The 22,669-nt window shown below is 40.9% G+C and overlaps 1 protein-coding gene across 1 annotated transcript in view; it reads right to left on the bottom strand.

Annotated features, from left to right (window-relative positions):
- The window catches only part of PRKG1 (protein kinase cGMP-dependent 1), a 433,746-nt gene that overhangs the window by 75,546 nt on the left and 335,531 nt on the right, over nt 1–22,669 (bottom strand). The window contains 1 exon segment of the mRNA XM_026081056.1: nt 9,923–9,988. Coding sequence (XP_025936841.1) covers nt 9,923–9,988 — 66 coding nt within the window.

Genomic DNA, 22,669 nt, shown 5'->3' with positions numbered 1-22,669 from the left:
AACTCCTTCTCACCCCAGCTATGGCATCTCTCCTTGGCACCACCATTGCAACAGTCAAGCGGTCATTCACAGTCACTCAAACTCCTCTCTTCAGTGCTGAAGAGCGCGCGAGGCAGCTAGCCTGCCCTTGGGGGTGTTCGGCCACCCCCACCCCACAACTGTGGGTGCGATGGTCATTAGAAGGACAGAGGAGAGTTGAAGCCTGCAGCAGCCAAGAGCCGGGGACTGCGCCCGCGTGAAGAGAACTGCAACCGGCCTGGCGACTCCACCTCCACCTCCCCCGAAGGGTAGGAACAGGTCGGCCCCAGAGGCTGTCTGGGGCTCTTCGCGGGTGACAGCGGGTCTGCCAGCTTGGGGAACCCCTTGGGACAGGGACGCCCTCCCGCAGTTACTTCCCTGGGGCTGAGGGTATGTTGGGCGCTGAGGCAACGCGCGGGTGAGGTCAGTCAGAATCGGTTTGCCTACTTCATTCATTTGGGTAGTTACAGTTAGTATAAATACAGTTAGTATAAATTAGCTATCTTCTTCCGTTTACTGAGTAGTTACTGTTAGCACAACTTTTAGTGTAATTAGACATAACTATTCTAGTTGAGCTGAGCTTCTGTTAACAAGAATTGTTGCTTTGTACCATTGCCGCTTCCGCAGTAAATTTTGGTCTCTGAGACAAGCTGTGGAGTCACACAGCAAATCTCCCCTCCCCCTCCCTGGCGCCACACGAAACCCACACGGTCCGGGACCGTAAGCCAGTCGGTCGTCCCGCGGCAGCAGGCAAAAATTTAAAAAGTGTAATGGTAAAACTAAAAACAAATGCAACTGTTATCTTTGTTGGGGATATTATATAGTACCAGAGACGAAATAAGAAATAAAAAAGAAAAAAAATTAAACAGGTCCACCCAATACACATAATTAAAAATCATATATAACTATATAAAAATTCCACGTGAAGAGCATACTTCCCCCACTATTTCCATTATTCCCAGTGTGTCTGTCACCCACAGACTTTATTTATTTCTTTAAAAGAAAGAGCCATTTGCAAAATGAGAAAAGAGCTAGGACAAACTTATAAACTACCACCTCTTGGCTAATCAGGACTCTTCTCCCTCYGTCTTACGGTGACAGATCCACAAATGAAAGACCTGCAGTTCCTCCATCTTATGGATGGTCACAACACTCTTGATGAGTTAAAAATAGAGCTCAAGTAATGAAATGGCTATTAATCGAAAAATAAACCAAACATTTAAGGTCATACTTATGGATTTAAGAACAATAACAGAATATTAAATATGGTCCTCTCTCAAAAAAAAAAGACTTACAGGATGAAACAGGATTAAAGCTATTCAGCAGATGAGGAAAATACAGGGTAGGTTAATCACTTTTCCCTAAAGCATTTGGTCTATGGTCATATGACATTATATAGGATAAAGAGCCATACATGGGCAGATTAAAAACCTATTTACTGAAAAGCCTCAAACTTCAGCTCTTAGCGAGATGAGCAGGCTATAACTTGCTATAACAGGGCCTTTCCAGCACAGCCTCTTGCATAGTTACAGTCATCCCAGCTCTGAAAACATCCTCTACCCACACAAATCCCCCCATTTTTCCTCTTTGTTTAATCCATAATATTTTAAATTATACGATCCAAGAAGTCATTTATGCAGCACGGGGAAAGAAACAGGACCTCATTAATTAAGAGGAAAAGGCAAAGGCTCCTTTGCTCTGCCATGGAAATTTTGTTAGGATTTTTTTTTTTTTTTTTAAAGCATGGTAGGGGCTCAGCAGGCTGTAATTTTCAAGATTAAGATGTGCTATTAACTATAGGATCTTTTCGACGCAAAATGTCTTATTCAGCAGCACGCTTGAAATAAGAGAATCTCTGCGCTGCCGTTGGACACATCAAGGATGTTGCTTTTTTCCAAAGAAACAGCAATGCCCCCCCCCCAAAAAAAAAGGAATCTAGGCAAAATACATCAACCAAGTCTGTTGGTTGACATTCACCTCATTGATCCTTACTGTTCTCAGTGGAGATTTACAGAATTCAGTTACTTCTACAGGGCTCTAGATGGAAGATTCAAAGGATCAAGAACTGGAGACCCACCAAGACCCATCCACAATCTAGCCCTGCATGATCACCATGACTGTCAGCATCACCCGTATGAGGCCTGCCAAGTCTGCCAGACTTGTCTGGAAGAATACTTCCCACAGCACGGCATATGCCATATTTTTGGGGCCAAATGTATGTCATTTGGGCCATAGGTTCTAGCCAAAACCATTAAAAGAAAGCCATCATAAGAAAGTGAGATGAAGCTACGAATGTTCACTTGCACCACAAGCTTATTTAAGCACGTAAGCAAGACGGTGTAGTACTCTAACCATCCTGTTGTGCTCTGAAACACAGCTCAAGGCTTAAAATGTCTTGCTGAAACAGCAGGTCTTGATCGACTTTAATGTGGGTAGGAAAATATGGTGGGGTTAAACATTCCAATTTTTGGCAATGTGAATAAATCTCTGTATAATTAAACATTATATGGTGAAATAAGAAAAAAACAAAAAATAGGAGAGTGTCTAATAGCTTTAAGGTTATATTTAAACATATCTTAATTAAGGCTCAGGACCGGGCAGGATTTTGAAGTTCACTAAAGTAACTTTTTTCTTGTCTATTCTCAGCTCGTTGTTGATGCATCATCTTGGTCACAATTTCCGCCACAAATCTCGGCGGAAAACTGCTCAGTTTTTCCTCCTCGTAGTCCTCCCTCCTCATTGTTTCCATTTTCTCCTCATAACCAATTTTCTCCATGGATAAACTTCACCCCAACTGGGAAAAAACACTAAAACAGCAAAAATGAAAATCTCCCAAGAAAACGTTCAGCTTGTATAGAGTCAGTCATGCTAGGATAATGCCGTCTTTATTTTATTTTGCTCTGCTTTCTGTTGCCAAAAGGGTCGATATAGCAACCTTTCCTGCACTGCAAACTAAAATAAGGCTTCCAGATTCAGAGAAAAAAAAATATATATATATAAAGTCAAAGTACTCTCTCTCCCTCCAGCTTTTTAGCAAGAAAACCACAYGTGTGCTCTCAGTTTTCCTTTGCTAATGGGATCCGCAAGCAAGTCAAAACTATCTGAAAAATACCCAAAAGGTTTAAAACCTCCTTAAAATCTGTGCAGCACCTGGTATGTCCTCACAAGACTTCTGGCTGAATCTTTAGGAATAGCAAAAATATTTAAAAGCTGGCCCTTATTCGGTCAATTCAGGAGCAGCTGTGCCTCAGGTTTTATTGGCTCTTCAGCTTCTTTCTCTAACATTTACACTAGGCAATTTTGTCCTACCAGCACTCACAATGTTTAAACCTAGGAAATCTCAGCGCTCCTGTGCAATATTGTTATAAACGTAATTAAACTATATAGAGGTGGAAAAAAAGCAGGTATAAATAAAAGATGAATCTGAAGCATCAATTACAATGCAAATAGCCTTAGAGTTCAAAACACTCCATGAACTCTTTATAAATACTTTCTTCAGGCTCCATGGGTACATGTTAAAAAAAAAAATTAAGTTGCACAGACTTCTCTTTCAGGGCACCAATAACGATCAAAATTTGAAGAATGAGTTTTGAGTGTTTTCTTCCTGTTTTATCTACATACAAAGTGGCTGCAAGTAGCCTATGCATTTGTTTATTCAAATTGAATTACCAAACAAGTGCTCAGGGTTCTCCTACTAGGATCTACACAATTTTTTTTTAAAATCAGAATTTTTTTTTTTWAAATAAAAAATTTCCAGTAGGATCAAGCCATCAAATTCAGCCTATGGTCATAGTAGGTTTTCCCCAAGCAGTTCACTGTACCTCTACACCAAATCTAACCACCCCTCCAGGGAGCCTGAAAAAAATCACTAACGCAAGCCGTGCCGTGGCCAACGCTTGAAGCACAAAGTCAACAACTTCATCCACTTCCTACAACTAGCTTCTTCCTAGAGGAAGAATTGCTGCAGTATCACAACAGAGCATCCTAAACTAGCAACCGTTTCCAATTTGTTCCACATAAGGTCTTACCAGATCATAAACACAGAAAACCTTATGAATTCCAAAGAAGTCAGAATTTTCTCTTGGGGAGATTAAAAAAAATAAAATAAATAAAAAGTAAAGGACACCTGACAACTACGAACCACTATAAAATACTAGTATGTTTACCTGCACCGTATCTTTGATCAGAAGAAAACTATATTCCTGCAAGAAGCTTTCTGGTTTCCCAAGTATCTAAAAGGTTGTACAAATTCATTGAAATGGCCAGAAAACTTTATTGCCTAGTTTTACAACTCCCAAGAACCATATACAGATTTTATTTACTCATTCACATGGCCTTTGCTTTACTTGGATGGATTTCTATGCTGGATGCCAAGGGAGATGACCAAAGTATTTTACGGGTTCCTCTTTTTAATTGAAATAGAGCATTCAAATGGCCAACCCGTCTACTGAACTTTTTGAGCTAATTTTATGAGTCTTGTTTTTTTTCCCCTTTGGGATTAATTGAACCTCAAATGACAGCATTAAAATGAGATGGCACTGCAATGCAGTCATCCCAAGAGCTTGTGCAACGGCACTAATGCAGGAAATACCTCTATAATAATGATGCTGGAAATACTTCTTTGGGAACTCACTGCTTTTTCTGTGTCTGGGTTAGCTAAATATTGGTGGGACATCAACCYGAAGCTAACTAGCTCATCCGCTTCAGCTCTTCCCAGAAGACAAACTCTTGGATTATAAATGAATTCCCTGTAAGTCATTTCCTAAATACGTCACCTTTCTCGCAAACCAGATTTCAGCCCGTTAGATAGGAAGAATCCTAGGGACCCTAGTCCAGCCCATTTCCCTGAAGAGGTCCTTTAATTTCTCACTGCTCTGTTTTCAATATCGAGAGTCACAGTTACAGATCTACTTTCAAAATTGAAGCTAAATCAAAATGTTATCACTTGATCCAAGGTTATTTTCCAGGGCCAGCTTATCACTGCCTACCAAAAAACAACCTGTGACAGCGTATTCATTACATGTCAAAGCTTACTCTGACCAACTCTGTTGTTTCAATGGCTCAGTGTATGCTATCGTATTCAGGGATATCTGGGATGAATGCAGTTATTTTCCTCTTTAGACCTGGAAATTTAGTCATTTACACAATTCCAGAAATCTCTTTCTCTACAAAAGCTTTATGGATTATGCTATTCCTATCTAAACACAGCCACAGCAAACTCCCTTCACTACTACAACACTCTTACTATTATCTGCAAAGTGATTTTGACCCAAAACAAACATCCATGCTTGATGCCTCCTCTGTATTAGGTACCAGTCTATTAAATCCCTAGCAAATGTTACTCAATTACCTTTTTAACCTCATTTTTGCCTCCGGCTGTGTTCAATAGCTGCGTTTCAGGTACGGTTGCTCTTCTATCATATTATCTTTACCCAGGAGCAAATTTTGCATCTTTATTCCCGACAAACAAAATGCCCTTGCATTTTCCGGGCAAGCCTCAGATTCCCTGTGCGCGGCTGTTCCCAGGCTGCCTGTTCTGGCTCCTCACAGAATCCCCGGCTTTGCAACRGATTCCTTGCAGGATTTGTCATAATGACTGCGAAACCTCCCTTCTTTATTCAGTCACAGCCTGAATTGCTTCACCGATCCCAGTTCTTGGCCCTTTCCACTGTATTGCCTTTCCTTTTCTCCAGAAATTACATGTTTTTCCTTGCTTTCTCATCTTCTGTAAACGCCTATCACTTTTGTTCATTCTCCAGCACACCAAACCTACTCCTCTATGCAAATTTTCCCTCTGCTACCTTGCATCTTCCCCCTCTTCATGACCACTACCTTCCAAGAGTCATGATCCTTATGAAGGCATCTCCCCTCCACATTCTCTCTCTTTGGTGGTATCTGCAACGCCTGCAATGCATGTGCACCCGCTTCTTTTTCTCTATCACATCTTCCAATAAATAAATAAATACGAACACCAGAATCATCTCCGGTTGCAACACAGCCTAATTTCTCTCCTCCCTGAACTCTATCAGGCGACTTATTGTCCATATACTGGCCTCCACTGATTACACAGTTCCGAAGATACTAATTTCAGAAAATAAGGTGTGGAGACTATATGAAATAGTTCTAAGACATCTGATTTAAAATAGCAACTGAATCAAAAGTTCAGCATCGATCCCGTAGCTTCTTCATTGTTGGGCCCAGTAAGCCAATTATATCTGTTTAATTTTAATGACTTCTCAAGAGCTTTTGATACCAGCGACTTCCTTGTTGATATGGTGGAATTAATTGTTGTCCATGAACAATAGTAGTCAACAGTATTTCAAGGGATTTAAATGAAACACAGTCTGACATAAAGTCATAGTCAAGTTGGTTGAAGTTTCCGGTACGGCTTGGTTAGAACCGGGTTATTGGCTTGGCTTCACCTTCTGCATGGTGGAGACTACTACCAAACCGGGGGAAGCCTGAGAGTGTTAAGGATCCTATCCCATAAATCCCACCCAAATTCGTTATTAAGTTAAAGGAACTTAAAAATATAGTTGCAAAATGAAAAGGATGTCCACGTCGTCCTTATAAATAAAGGAATTTTCCTTAGCAAAAACAAGTGTTCAGGAATGGATGCATTTTCAAGCCAAAGGTTTAGTTTGGAACAGAATGGCTAAAAGGAAATTAAAGGAAATTAAAAAGGAAAGCAGCACAGACACTGCGGAAGTTTGTTAAAGATCCACCATATTCTGCCATTTGCCCTTTCTCATGGTATTTTCAACCCCATCACTTCACTCGTGCAACACTTCAACATTTATTTTTTTAAATTGCAGAACGATTTTATGCAAACCCCATCGTTTTTCCTAAGCTTAAGCCACCTCCAATTTCAAAACCGACTCTTTTCAGAGCTTGCTCGTTGGCCTGGCTTTAGCACTCATCCTGGTACAGAAAGTTTCCTGCGTTATTACCCTCAAAACTCTCCAGCAGCTGAAACGACCCTACATTTGGTCATAAATCCAGAGACTAGACCTCCACCTCTACGGAATACATAAAAAGGTGAAAGCTTTAAAATGTTAACTAGAGGCTCAAAGGTATTTTGTAGCTATTAGATGACTGCTGAAGATAAGGGCCGCTATGGGGCTAGGCCATGGCGCTGGTTAGCCCCTGCAGTGGGGCACACACTCAAAGCAATTCTGAGCAATACTTTTTGGCTGTCCTGGGAAGACTTTTGGTTTTTCAAAATAAAAAATAATAATAAAAAAGGAAGTCAGAGGAGTCTATTCTGATGACGAGATAATTTGAACAGCTAATTTTAACCCCCTCTTCAACACGATCGAAATTTTAGAGTTTCTCAGAGAAACGGATGCAGGCTGTGTTTGAACATTAAGAAAACTATATCCCGCAACATGTCGCTGGAAATTGCAAAAAAATCAATATCGCTGAAATGCTTCGGATTCGGGCACACGTAGAGCATGAAAATTGCTGCTTTGAGAACGCGACTAAGCTCAGCTTGCAGTAGAAAAATATTAGGCAACCTTAGTGACAAGCCTCACTACTCGTTCTGCACCGAGGGCACAGTAACAGCTTCCGACCATAGGGAAAGCCGATCTCCCCTTTCCATTGATGCCTTGTGTATAATTTGATGGGGATATTTACTGTGACCCCCATAACAAACTGTATGCTTTAATATTCAGTGTATCTGGATGTAAAAAGGATTTTTTTTTCCCTCATTAGCAGAATAGTATTTGCACTTTTACCAAACTTAGAGAAATCCTAATAAGTTTTCACTGTATTAAAATGAGCTTCTGCACTTATCCACACACCTGTAAAATAATAATCTAAGAGAATATAAGAGGTACGACAAGAAAGTCAGGATGGGTCAGGACACTGGACAGCCTTTCTTGAACTATAAATAATACTATAAATAGCATTACTTGTCTTGCACTATAATTACTTTGCTACTAATTGCAGAGCATTACCAGAATCTCTGGAATATGCTGTGGATTAACTACCGCTTCGCAAGTTAAATTTAACTTGTGCTTCCTTACTATTTCAAGGGCATTACAGAGAAAAAGGCACCTTAAGCAAAGAAACAGTTGGTAAAGCAATCAGGAAGGAATAACTCTGCAATTACTACAGTTATTTGGATTTTTTAATGCTTACAGTGAAGAAACATAAACCTCCCTTACAGAGCTGGTGAGAAAAAAGTGCGGAGTTACTTGTTGCTTTATATTTCTCCAAATTAGTATTTGCTAAAATATCTCATTATGTCACTTGTTGCAAAAAAGCCACTTAGCCAAGTGCCCTGAAGTTCACCATCTGTTTACAACAGAGAGACCACAATCATCTTCAGCTGATCAGAACCTAGCTGGCACATCATGGCTTCTCCAAGAATATTATTCCTTCAGTTTTGGCATCGTAGAATTTTAGATTTTTAGAAATGAAGGAGTGGAAGAAATCTCAAGAGATAATTTAATCCAAAACTCCTGTATGAAAGCAGAATCGAGTGTACCTAGATCTTCCCTAAAGGATACGGGTCTAAGCAGCTCTTGTTCGTCTCCTCAGAATATAAAAATGACCTTGGAGGGCCAGACCAAAGCTCCAGCCAACCCACTGTCCTACCTTTGGTGGTGCCCTGCCTTGATAGGAGATGCTCGGGGAAGAGTACAAGAATGGAGCAAGCCTTTATGGTATCTGCTGCCTTGGACGTTCTCCTAGGCCCTTCAGACTTCCTAATCCCGAGGTAGGTCCTAGATGTGGATCTCCTTCCCATTAACTTCTCTGATCTCCTTCTGAACACTTCCAGATCTATACTATACTCCCTTTTATGATCTCTTTGGCAGGCTAAGGAGCCCTCACCTACTTAGCCGTTCTTCAAATGGAAGACGTTCCCTTTTCCTATCATTCTTTTCAAGACACTCTTTTTAACAATTTCTAGGTATAATACAATTGCTTTTGGGTTGAGGGAACCAGAACAGCCCCCGGCATGCAAAACACTGCCAAACCATGGATTTATTTTGCTATTTTTTTTCCAAAGAATTCCTAACATCCAATTTGTTTTTTTGATTACTACTAAACTCTGAGCTGGTATTTTCATAGGGGGGAGGCCAAAAAGCAAAAACACCCCAAATCTAAAGCAAGAAAATCAGGAACTCTTCACCGAGTAGCAAGAACACATACAGCTAACACTTTCCTGTGTGAAGGCGGAAGATTTCTCAGCATCTCTCAATGGCCTATTCCAGTGTTTCACTGCCTTCACAATTCAAAAAACATCCTAATAATCATGCTGAACTTCCCAAGTGAAGTTAGTGGGTTGTTTTGTTTTGTTTTTTTAAATCCCATTCGCAATGGTCACAGATAACAGCTGACTTTGCAACACTTTTCTGGAGCACAGATGCTTTTCTGGATTAGAAATGCCCAATTCCTCCAACATTTCCGTACTGCACTGAAAAGGAAAGTAATTATTTTACTTTTCTGATCTCTTCTACCTTCCTCAAGCATAGAGCTTCAAGTGAGGGCTCTCCAACCCCACCTGGAATAGAACAACATGTTGCTCTTCTTCCTTTTCCCAGGAAGATTTATTTCCTCCGTGACATTTTGCTGACTTGCACTYAAACCGTGTTCCACTGTAACACCCGGATCCTTTTCCACGGTAATGCTATCTCCCCATCTATCTCCATTCTGCCTTTGTGCGCTGCTTCCTAATTTCCTGCATTTGTCTTTACTGAATTTCATCTTATTGATTTAGTGGGGCCATCTCTCCGACTCATCAAGGACACATATAATATACTGCGAACCTATTACTCAAAATTAAGTGACATCTCCACAGAAAACGATCAAAGTCTCTAGTTTAAAAAAGAAACCGTGGGATTGAGTATCTCCAGCTCACACCTTTTACAAGATAGGAAAATTATGTACTTACTCTCTGTCTATGACGAGACAAGTTACCGCTTCAGCCGCGATGACATTGGCTGTTCTGACATCCTCCCTGGAAGAAAAATATATTTCTTAAGCAAGCGATATTATTCTCATCACTGTCTTTATGCTTCAAACTATACATCATTATTAAGACAGTTCCAGAATAAGATTACGGGTTTCCCAGCTACTTTGACAGATGCCCATTATCCATACAAGCTTTAAGCGTACAACAGTTAAAAAACATATACGAGTGGCAGGGGAAAAAAAAACAGAAATAAGACATTCAAACACATATCAGCCCATATGTCTTACTTGTTTTAGGCAGTCTGGTTCCTTACTACGGGCACCGAAACAGAGTTATCAACATAATAGTGTGTTTTATTCAAATGCGCTGAAAATCTTTCCACTTATGAACTGTAAATGCATTACAGGCAAAATAGATCCACCTCTTTCAGACACATCTAATTCATTTAGACTCGAGAATTACTGTACGTTTCCAGTGAAGCATAAAATAGCATTTTAAAGTGCTATTAGAAAAAGTAGTTACACTGTTTAAAAATTGGAGGGTTTAAAGGAGGAATATGGTTGCATCGCTGTGCTCACTCATACATGCACATGCACTCTCCCTACCTTGGTTCAAAAAATAGGGACCTAAATTTATTAGGTAAAATTCTCTTTAAAACAGAAGAAGCAGAAAAATAGATGGAAAACATTAATATTCAAGCCTACACGTGAATGCTGTAATTGCACCTATCTTGAACAACTACATAATAGTGCTAATTTATCAAAGACAATAAAATCATGATAATTTAAAGGAAATAGAAAGTAGCTGCCCAACAGCAGTATACCTCTATCTACTAATATTTGAAACTTTGGTATAGAACACAAAATTATAATATCCAAAATTCCATTAAGTTGCTGTGTCCACTTTTGCCAGCATATTAATACGTTAATAAGCAAGAATTTCAAGTTTTTGGTGGTTCAGCGACTCCATTTAAAAACCTTAACATACACATTCTATCATCTCAGATGCTGTTCCGTCACAAAGAGACGGTTTACCTTTATTGCCATTTTCAGATCATAGACAAGTAAAATAGAGGCGTTTATGGCTTCAGTTCAAGTGTTTTAAATAACTCTTAATACTGGAGATTAAAATGCATGGATAGTGTACTTCCCATATATATATGTTTTTAAATCAGCATGGCATTAGTGTAGAACGAATGCAATTTTCTAAGGATATTTGATTTAGTGCAAACACAAACTCCAGAGCTGTACGGGCTCTTATAAATGCAGAAAGACATGCGATTCAGACCTTTCTTAATGCTTTGCACAAGTAGAAATCTGTGCAAAAAAGGGGAAAAAAAATCACAGAAGTCCACTCTGCTGCTGAGGAATGACCCTCTCCCGTAAACAAAAATCACACTGCGCTTGCTCCTGCCTGCACGACTTCGGAGCACAACTGTCCCACCAGAGAAGGAAGAGGTGCCATTAGCAGTACGTCAAAAAAGCATTAAGGTCCTGAGCAACCAGCGCCGGGGAGGAAAGGCTGATTTAGTGCCGTCTCAGCGCCGCTAACCACAGTCTGCGCCGCTTAACCGCCGCAGGGCAAGCGCCCCGTTATCACCAGCGCCGGAGGCAGCTGCCCAGGGAGAATCGATTTCACGAGCCAGAAGCCGGGTGGGAAAGCTCCGCGTGGGAAAAAACAGTCGATGTAGTTAGAGCCCGATAGAAACGCTTCTCCTTTCGGAGCGCCGGCTGTGAAATACATGACACGCTCAGCCTCTGCCTATAGTTAGCGTTTGCCCACAGATTTGCAAACATATCGAGACACGCAGCTGATCTAGCCATTGACCTCAGTTATATTTAATACAAAACAAGACGTTAATAAGCGTGGTAAGGGTAATATTCAGAAAGCCAGCCCCTAGCCGCAGCAAATCGCCTAAAACCCAACCATCTGGCATTTCAAAGGATTGCTCGCAAGCACTGACTCCGCTACTTTCCCGCCTTCGTCGCCGGAGTACTCGTCGCCGCTTCCCGAGAACCAGCGCTCGTCGTCCGAAGAGTCACCTTCCCTGTCCGAAGAATCCATCGGCAACGATCGCCTGCACCATTTCCTCCTGGGAAACCTGCCGTTTCCTCTGAGCCCGTTCCTTTATTCGTCCCCGGGGACGAGCTCTGGCGTTTTACAGCCCCTCGAACATAAAACTCGCCAAAGGTCGCAGCTGCTCGGGGGGTTTCCGTGGCGCATCCCTGGGAAACGCGAGCAGAGGGTGTTTTGGAGCCGCGGAGAAGGACRTCTTTCACGCGCTCGCCGCTGGCGCGCTCCCCGCCGAAACGTGCCTGTCCGCAAAAAAAAAACCACCTAGCGGGGGGTCTTTTACAATAGCACTTACTTAGGCTGGCGCTTGTGAGCCCTGCGTTGGACACGGACTCCAACGTCCGGCAACTCTCGGGGTGACTTTTTATCCTAAAGAGCATGGGAAACCTCTCTACCAGCTCCAAAAATTCTAAAAGGGGGGGAAAAAATAGCCAAATTCCTAAAAGCCATTCAAAAATATATCTTACATCAGTATAAACTTACGACTATGTTATTTAACAGCAGAAGAATTTCATGGTTATAATTTGCCAGACAGTTCACCACATATATGTTTCAACAGTTTTGTTTCTGATAAGCTGTGAACAACTGAAACTAATAAGTTCTTTTTTTTTTTTAAACCATTTCCAAGAAAGCCTTCTGATAAAACCTTATTGATCACACTGTCCTTATAATGCGGTGTTTGAAAACATGAATGTGTAAAATATAGGGAGCTTTGATTAAGGAAAAGGTCATTTGTCAGCTTTTGCCCCTGATTCTATTTACTCAGATGGTAAAAATTTAGCTTTGATTTTTTTTTAAACCTTTGAGATCACTGCTATTTTTTTATTATTTTTATTTTTTTTAGCTTTATTGCCATTCCACATCCCCTAATTCAGCCGAGTCTTGCTCCRGYGCTGGGTCTCATAGGTCCTATCCCACCACACCCCTTAATAATGTCAATGTAATTCTTCAAATAAATAGAAACTACATCTTGGAAGGTTTAATTCAACAAAATACCATATATACCCCTATAACCATAATAACCATATATACTATGTATTTGCTTGAAATTTGCTGTCACAACTTCAGTAAGCGCTGCTTTATATTATTTCCCGAGCACGAACGCAAAACGGCGCAAACTTAGCACTATGTTTGCACGGCTTTGGGGATCAATACTTCCCCCGCCAGACGCCCGGGCTGTCTGCACAAAATAGCATTTATTATTAGGTGTGAGTACGCTAGCACGGGAAGTATCGAGTTTACAGCCGAGCCTCTCTYGCTGTGACTGGCGTTGTGTCAGGCCCAGGTAAATTCAGGGCAAAACCCATATGAGAGGCATTTTGAGGCTGTGGGTGGGCAATACCCTCTCCTTAAAAGAGCCAGGCATTTTTTTTTTCCCCCCTTAATAAGAACAAATTTGGACACCCCTTCTCAGAATACCCAGTACAGATAATTTTTACCTTCAATTTAGAAAATGGGAGTGTAATCAGGGAACCATCAACGAAATTTAAGGGGAGATGGAGCKGGTATTTTTGAGCTGTTACCACTAAATGGTAGTTGCTAACCGATTTTTTTCCCCATAAGATTTTTTCTTTCACTTATTTTGGACATGTGCTCTCCTAGATACCTCAAATCAAGCTCATTGAGAATACCACGTTAAGAAACACTCAAGGCCAAGTTCTGACCCACCTACGCTWGGTGGATGGTCAAGATCCTTCTGTAACCTTCTCAAATAAGAATGGGTTATCATCATTTTTGGATAGAGAGGGGAAAGCAAAAAATAAGATTACTAAATTTACATTTTGGCAATGTCACTCTAAGACTCCTAAATGAATTCATCTAAAAAAAGTGATCCCTGCAGATTTTTAGGTACAGCAGCCGAGTTTGCAGTGACTTTGTAGGCAAGGCATTAGCCCGTTGGCAGTCTTGAAGGCAATTCAAGTAGGATGGTCATCACTTTGCTGAGAAACGCACTCTGATTACAAGAGGTGGTGCCTGCAAGTAGTATTATCTGAAAGATCGGGACTATTCGTATAAATGAGATTATCACCTTACCTACATGGAACCAAAAATTAAGGGTTGACTTTATGGTACACTCAATTGTTAAATCAGCATAWGTCCAAATAGAGAAACCAGCTAATAACATACACAACTTGGAAAAAACCTTCACTTGAAATGAGTTATTATTATTATTATTTTTAAATCTAACAAAATCCACATTGTTGCTACAGGAAAAGGCGTTAAAAAAAAATCCACAGCTTCCATAAAAGCAAAGAAATATGATAGCAAAGAGGCTTTGCTTCAAAGTACCACAATTTGAAGGTATGAATCAAAACATGCATACACTACCACATACACTACCCTGCAATTTCGGTTATATGGCTACTGGGAAAGGAAAACATTTCTTACAGAACAACACTTGAATTCATTCAGCCAACACGGTTTAAAAAAAAAAATATATATATATATATTTATTATTCAATAAATGTAAACTGTAGAACTCTCCAAACAGGCTGGGAAAAAAGTACCAACCTTTTCTAATAACTTGTATTATGTAATTATATAGCATATAATATAGCATATTGTAATTATATAGCATATAATTAGCACTTGTTTTGTTTCTAAAATTAAGGGGAAATTTCTGTTGCCAAAATTTCATTGCACTTCCAGTGGCTCCAACTGGAAAGTGCTGCCTTAGGAAAGATTCCACAACAGGATTTTTACATAAAGGGTCATATATTTGGGCATATAACATAAAGGCTCTAATTAAAAAAAAAAGCTCCAATTTTGTAATTATTGCATTTATTTGATGAAACAACTCTGCGAGTGTTCACTCATCAGCTTTGCCACTGGCTACAGCACCACCTTGAAGAAGTTATTTCACCACCAATATCCAATTCCTACATTAAAATGAGAATAATGCTTTAATTTACTTCGTGAACCCCCGGATCTACAGACAGAGGTCACTACATTAGAGATGGCCGTCGTTGGCTTTTTCTGGCATCACAGATCTGACGTAAACAAGCTGCTCWATTAATGAGTGCAAAAAAGGGGAGTCTTAGTTACATTGCTAGACCATCTTCGTCCACGTTAGGAGACATAACRCAGGTAAATACTGCTAAAAATGCTAAAAATTAAAGCAGAAGCACTATCACAAGAAAAGCCTTCTACTGCCAATGGAGAAGAAGAGGAACCTCCACGGGCCAAATCATCTAGTCCATCCACGACACCTCCTCAACTGTCATGTTGCCCAAAGCAGCCTTGTAGGCACCTTCTGATCATCACCACCTGTCTTCAGCAGCAATTAACTCCTGCATCCTCAGCAGGATAGTTTGCCTGAGGTCCTTCAATAGCTGGAATTAATTCAAGCTAGTTCCTACAAAGCTTCTCAACAAAACCCAGTATCTAGACCCGTTCACAAACAAACCCCGCGGTGCCGCGGAGAGGATATGAACCTTGCCTTGACAGGCGTCTTTGACCTCCAAGGARTCCAGCCCTCTGCTTCTACACCACCTTCTGCTGCTTGCCTCCARAAGTACTCCAGAAAGGCACATTTTAGTTAAAGTCTCCTCTCCCTCATCTCTAGACAAACGCACTTGTCTTGGCAGGGCTTCGTGAGGTGGCTCAGTACCAAATCCTYACAGGACTTAGAAGCAAATGGGAAACTATAGGGGGCAAGAAGTATTAACAAAACATCCTACAGAGATTTAGATCAGCTTCTACTAGCCACCTTAGCTTTTATATACACTATTTAAAGCAGCCAGCAATTCARGAAACCAAGAGGGGATTGTGTCAGCCGAAAACTATGCTGAGAAGAGAAGGGTATGTGCTCCTCGTGATCTGAAAGGAGAGAAAAAAGTTCTTGCTACCACTTGATTACYAAGGAGCTGACATAAATCTCATAGTACCTACTGTTTTGACAGTCAGCAGGAAGACTTTTCCCCTTGCAGAGAAGCATRATCAGGTTCTTACCCTAACTCCCCTATTCAAAGTAATCTTCACTGCAACAATATGAAAGAATTATGAACCACGTGGGGARCAGTATTAATAAAGAGTTATCACTTGCACTATATTCTCACCATATTTAATCTAGAATTGATAATTGCAAATTGCTCACAAAATAATACGACCTCTACCACAACTAATTCAATGCACTCGCACTCTCCCTGAACAGTAAGCTACTATTTCCTCATTTAAAGGTATATTTATGAAAACAGCTACATGAAAATCAAATCAAACCACGATTTGAGACTTAAAGTAATGAGATACATCTATTACCTGGTAACAGCATCAACATTGCACTTGCATAACACATCATTTTAAAATACAGGCAGGAGTTTCACATTTTCATAATCAAATCTCACAAGCAGCTAAGGTCTACARTAATATTTTTGCACATATTTTATAGGCGGGTAAACCAACGCAGAGGGAGCGTAAACGAGGCTCCTTAGATTAAACAGCAAGTAATTAGTCTCATCAATAACAAAACTGGTGTCTGGCTCGTAGGTCCTCTCTTTAAGAGTTAACGGCACTGCTTCAATTTAGCCTAACTTGTTTACTGTGCTGGCATGTTCATAAAGCAGCACCCTTGTGGTCTCTGCAGAGGCAGGGATCATATTATCCCTAATTGTGCCACTCTTAAGGTAACGTGCCAGCATTTGTACCCTCCTAGCAGTGCTACCATTATAGTTATGCCTCAAAACCATACATTAACACAGGAAATTCTTCAGCAAGATTCCACAGTGATGGAAACAACCGAGTAACTACTTACAGGTTGAGATCCTTAAATAGCTGGATTTTTTTTCCCCTCCCTTTCAAGTATTTCTATGATTGTTATTATTATTTTTTTAAGCTTGGCTTCTTTGAACATTGAGAGTACTGGGACAAATACTCTTTGTCATAAGCAACTCATAGGTCTATTAAAACCACATCTCACAGCAAAGATATCTGTTCTATCTGCGTGTGATAGAAGGCTTTTTCAGTTGAGGAAAGTTTTAAGGATTTCTTCTGAACTAGCAGTTTTTTAAAAAAAGAAACATGCTTTAAACAGCATCCTTTTTAAACTCCTAAGCACTGCAGAGAAGGGAAGGGCGAGGAAGTTGTAACAAGATTATGGCTTCTCCTTCACAGATATCAGATGCAGGATCTAGATGGCAAGCTGGAGAAGCTATTTTTTCCCCTACTGTGTGTCCTTGGCCACCACTGCCAGCCCCCACCTCCAAGCTTCCTACACACCAATTCCTTTTCCTCTGTGTTGCAGGAGGTCGCTGCAATCCCTCCTTAGACAGGGAATCCACACCATCCTTTTTTCTGCCTCTTCCTGCTCTACCTCTGCCCAAGTCTCTACACCAGCAGACCTGAATCCCCCTCCCCACCCCAGGGAGGCTAGGTGCCCTCTTACCTGCCTCCCCATGTTACTCATTCATGCAGACCTGCTCATCACTTCTCCACTTCTGCAGACCAAATCCACTACATCTCTCTGCTGCCCCCCCCCCCCAATCCTTTGACTTCCTCATACACTACCCAGCTGCTCTCACTGATGGCCCTGAGGGCACCAACAGGCCTTAATCACCTTGACTGGCCTCACCTGGGACCTCCACCCACACCCCTGCCCATGGCCCAGGAGCCCCACTTCAGCTCAGCCTTGGACCATCAGTACTTGCCTGAGCTCTGTTGTAGGTAGAGACTTGTCTTGTCTTTCATCTCATCTCTGGCTTTGTCTCTTGGATGGACCTTGGATCTATACTGTAGATAGCTTGCCTCCAGCCCTATCTCCAGACCCATCTCCTGGATGGACCTTGCCTGATGTTGTAGCCCTGTCTCCAGCCCTGTGTCTGGCCCCATCTCCTGCTGCTCCTGGCTGGACCCCAGACCTGGTACATCCCTTTGCTGGGCCTGGGACACTCAGTGGAGCCTCTTACCAGCACCTGGCTCTGCCTGCCCAGCTCAGATGCTGTGGGACTGTGCCCCATTGGTGAGGGCATTGCCCCTGCTGGGGTCACCCTTGGCTCCCAGCTCATCCTCCCTTGCGGAGCAGCCTCTTCTTACTGCTCCCTGACGGAGTTTAAAGCAAAAAGTTAAGCATGGATAACTTCCAGTTTGTTAAGTTCTTTCTTTCCTGGTTTTGCGGGATATAAGTTGCTCAGGCTCTCAATACCTAAAGCCAGGCAGACCAGTGCTGTGGTGGGAGCATTAGCCAAATGGCAGCTTTTGTGATCTTCACCAAATTTCATAGGGAGAAAGCTGCTGGATGTGCCAACCAGATATCACCTGTGTCTCTTGCACCTTCTGCTTCTAATATTCACCAAAATCAGGCAGGTGCTCACCAGTTTGCACCTGAAGCAATCTCTGCAGCCTTGCAGATGATCCCATGGTGCATACCAAAGCTCTTGTGTCATATCCCAGAAAGGTGGCCAGAGAAACGGTAGACTCAGCAGAATGAGTTTTGTTTGGCTAATCACAGTGAACCCTTTCTCATATTAGCTGCATGAAACGTCAAACTGATAATGAGGACAAAAGCACTTTGAATAATAGCAGAATGTGCTAAAAASCTTCATTTTGAAGTAGAAGAATAAAATTAATATCTGGAAGAGCAACAGTTAATGACCACAGAGGACCATATCGGCACCTGCTGATGCAAATGCCTTGATGCATTGCTTCAGGAAGAGCAATAGAAGAGACTTGCTGTGGCCTGTTCTTCAGTAGCCTTTACACATCTCCTAAAGTGATGTTTCACAGATGTCTTCCAGACTAGCTAGCAGGAGGCCCGTGAGAAATGGGTATCCTCAAAAAATTTCTCAGAGCTTCCCACTGATGCAATTAGCTCTGATTCAGAACCTCTGCAAGTCTGAGCTTTTCAGGCAACTTATGTTTTAATTCGGGCACCACTCCACGTTGTAGGGAGTCACTCGAGCTAACTTTAAGCAGGCTGGAGTGAGTACTGGCAGCACACAGAAGAGTTACAGCGACTAAATTAGATTACGCTGCGAGATTGCCACAGCTAGACTGATTCTCATGGTGAGGTTAACTCACGTAAAGCTGACTTGAGTATCCCTATGGCATATCACAGTCTGCTGTGCTGACAAGCTGATGGGGTCGTATTTTCGTTTCAGTACTCAATTTCTTGTTCTGTGTGTTATTTTATAGTGGTAGTAGCAAGGAAGGGAAAATTATGGGCCCAGTTTATCATCAATAAAGATGTGAAACTATACATTTCCTTTYGCCTTATTTTCTCATTTCTGTGCACCGAATGATGGAGCAGATCTTATAGTCTGTCTAAGAATGTGGGTCTGTGATCACCTTAAAGCTAAGACAAATCAAATTTTTTTAAGGCTTAGTTTTCAGTTGAATCAATGCAATCCACTCCATAGCTAGTAATCACTGGTATGAGGGTAGTAAGGGAAATGGTGTGAACATATGGCCAGGATGGAAAAGAGAAGGTAAAAAGTAGCCACTGAGTAATCGCATAACCTTCCAAGCYATGGAAAGGTCTGTATTTCTGCTACAAAACAGCACAATTAACTGCTTAAAACATGCATCATACAGAAGCAAAAAGCAGGGAACAAATGAGATGTTCTGCCTGTGAAAGGCATTTTCACAAGAAAGCTATTTTTGACTCCTTAGAAAGTATTCGTTGACCTTTAACGAACAATCTTACTAGTAACAAAGAGAAGGATATGGTACATCTTTAAAAGTGTTGCTATAAACAGCTTGATTATGCTATATCACTTATATATATACTTAAAGAAACCCAAACAATTACACAATGTCTGGAGCGCAGCATATTACAGTCTTAGAAAGTGAGAAATCTGAAAAAAGTGATTTGCTGTAGCCTGAAAATAAACTAAAAACTTTGGTAAAGCACTRAAGAAGCCAAATGAGATTTCACGCTTCATCTACGCCAAGCCTAGGCGAGGAGGGGGAAAGCTGTTTGGAGGCAGTACTTCAAGCAGGAGCAGCAGAATAAATCACAGCTTAAAACAAACATAACCCCAAAGCTGCTGATATTCCCGGCATTCCTTTCCAACTCATAACCACAACTTCACTGCAGATCAACATTATTGCAGGCTTCTGTTAGTGGAAAAACGTAACTTCTGCCTCTACGGCGATACTTCATCATGCTTCTACACGAGAAGCAGACCTTCATTTGCCTCATCATCCTACATTTTCGTAGATAACAATAATTACTGTGGAGGTGGCTGTATTTCTTTTTCTAAATCTATTCCAGCAGAAAATTATTATCCACGGCTGAAAGCTGTATTGCACTAGAAACACGCATAGTGCTTTGCAGCTAGTGAAGATCTCCACTTGTCCTGGTGAGTTCACGCTCAAGCCTTACCGGCAGAGGACAAGATATCTAAGCACTCTCCAACACACAGAAAGGAAGGATAAGATTATTGGCTTGCTTACACCTGATATTAATTCGTGCGTGACTGCCATTGCCTTCAGGAAATATCCTGCCTTGGCCTGTTTTTTTTCTTTTTSCCTAGAAACCTATACTTCCAGGCATGCTATAAATTAATTTTCATTCTAGTTTTCATATTCACTTAGCTGAGATGAGAGACATCAGGCCGCTGCCTTCTAAATCTTTCCTTTTGTTGTTCTTACTCACACTAGAGGTTTTTGAATTGTATATCACGATTTTTTTACATCTTATACTCTTTTGGTGGAAAAGTTCCCTGATGCTCAAAAATAAAATAATAAAATAAAAAAATTGTCAGCTTTTATTTCACTGTGTTGGACAAATCAAGATCTCCTAATTTAATTTGATTTTGAGATCACCTTCTCTCTTTTTACTATATTAAGTGATAGTAATATAAGAACTCTTATACTGTCAAAGAACGTAGATATATCCATATTTATTGCCTCAGTTAGTCCACAGAATTGGACCTCAAACTCAGACTCTAAATCACTTTCCCTTCCAGGGTCTGTGGAGTTCATGCTGAATACAGATTCCCACCAGAGCTGGGAAACAGTATCACAGTCTGGGATTCCGGTTTCTGGATCTGGAACATTATCTGGATCTCGTGGGAACTTTTGGAATCCCATGGAAACTAAGTTATTTTGGTGGGTCATTTTCCTGCCATATAATGCCATATAATATCTTTCACAAATTTACAGAATCAAATTAAAATCAATTTTGCCAGCAAAGCCACTGAAGCTCTTCCAGAACTTATTTCTCTAATGGTTAGGAATCTTTTTCTGTTTCCCAGTCTAAATTTATTCACAGCAAGCTTAAACCTATTTGTTCCTGGACCAAAACTGTCCTGAAGTTAAAATAAGCATTCTTTCCCTATATATATATTTACATTCAAAAAATAAAGACTTCTCAGATTTTATGTCATTGTGTTAGGCAAATCAAGGTCTCCTAATCCTTCTTCTTAAGAGAAGATCTCTTATTCTCTTGCCCTTTTTTTGTACCTCTTCCAGTTTGAGTTCATATCTCATGAACATAAGCATCCTTAGTTGTTTGGAACAGTCCAGACTACATCTCACCAGGGCTTTGTACAATGGAACAAATATTGCCCTCTTCCTTTCGGATACACCTCCCTTAGCATCTCCTAGAACAATATGTGCCGTTTTCACAGCTCCACCGAACTGGCGGTTCATCCTCATTCTTGCAGTCAAGATTGGGACTCAAATCTCTTTCTACATATTGACGAGTTTCCAAGTTACAGCCAAAATTAGTGCTGCCTGTCTTGAAGTACATCATCTCTTCAGACGCAAGTGACCCAGTTCTTTCTGTACAACATCTTGATCTGAGCCAATGCCGTCAAATGATGATATTAAACAGAATCAGGCTTAGGACCTACGCTTAAGAAATTCCACTAGATTTAACGCCAGCACGATAACTTTCCGTGCTACCTGATCTATACTGATTTTACAGTTTTTCCATTCATCTCTTAATCGCTTCATTTCTACATCTGCATGTGGAGCCACAAAAAATCTTGTTTCAAGCTCAGATAGGCAATATCTGCTGTGGTTTCTTTGACGTTAAAAGGTCAGTTCTCCTGCACGGACACAACGTGTTGCATTTTCCTCCAAGCCTTTGGAAGAAATTTTGAAGGAAAAGATAATTAAAGATTTGCATGATATTGAATTGAAGTTTTCCAGCTTGTAGCTACCTGAATCGCTTCTGACTGTGTCTTTCAACATAGTCCCTATGTTTTTCCCGGTTATGACAGCACTTCTGACTTGATTGGATTTACACATGCAATTTCAGAAACTAGAACGATCTGAATTGAGACTGGAAGTTCTCTAAGTGGGAATCCACTACTTTTTAAAAGCTTGGATTACCTTTCATTTGTAATAATTTCTACACCTTCACCTTCATCCTCCATCTTGGCCTACAGTCAGCACTACCCGCTATACCAAGAACCTCATGTCTAATCCCTACTCTTGATTCAGTAAAAAATCAAAATTTCACTGTCGATAATAACAAACAAAAATCCCCCAGGTCTTGATGTGGCATCAGACTTGATGCCACAAAACAGTTTCATGAAGAAAATAGAAGYTGGCTCTGYTCTGAGCAGGAGATTGATCCAGGCGATCTCCAGAGGTCCCTTTGATCTGAGCTAGTCTATTCTTCTGTGATAAGCAGAACACATAGATTATTTTTGAAAACATCAATTTAAGTATTCCACTGAACATCTCTTTTACAGTCTTTAAAGACAA

This window comes from Apteryx rowi, unplaced genomic scaffold (assembly GCF_003343035.1).
Source record: "Apteryx rowi isolate R43461 unplaced genomic scaffold, aptRow1 scaffold_116, whole genome shotgun sequence".
NCBI classification, from domain to species: Eukaryota; Metazoa; Chordata; class Aves; order Apterygiformes; family Apterygidae; genus Apteryx; species Apteryx rowi.
Note: the sequence above shows the minus strand (reverse complement) of the source record. Positions and strands in the feature narration are given on the sequence as shown.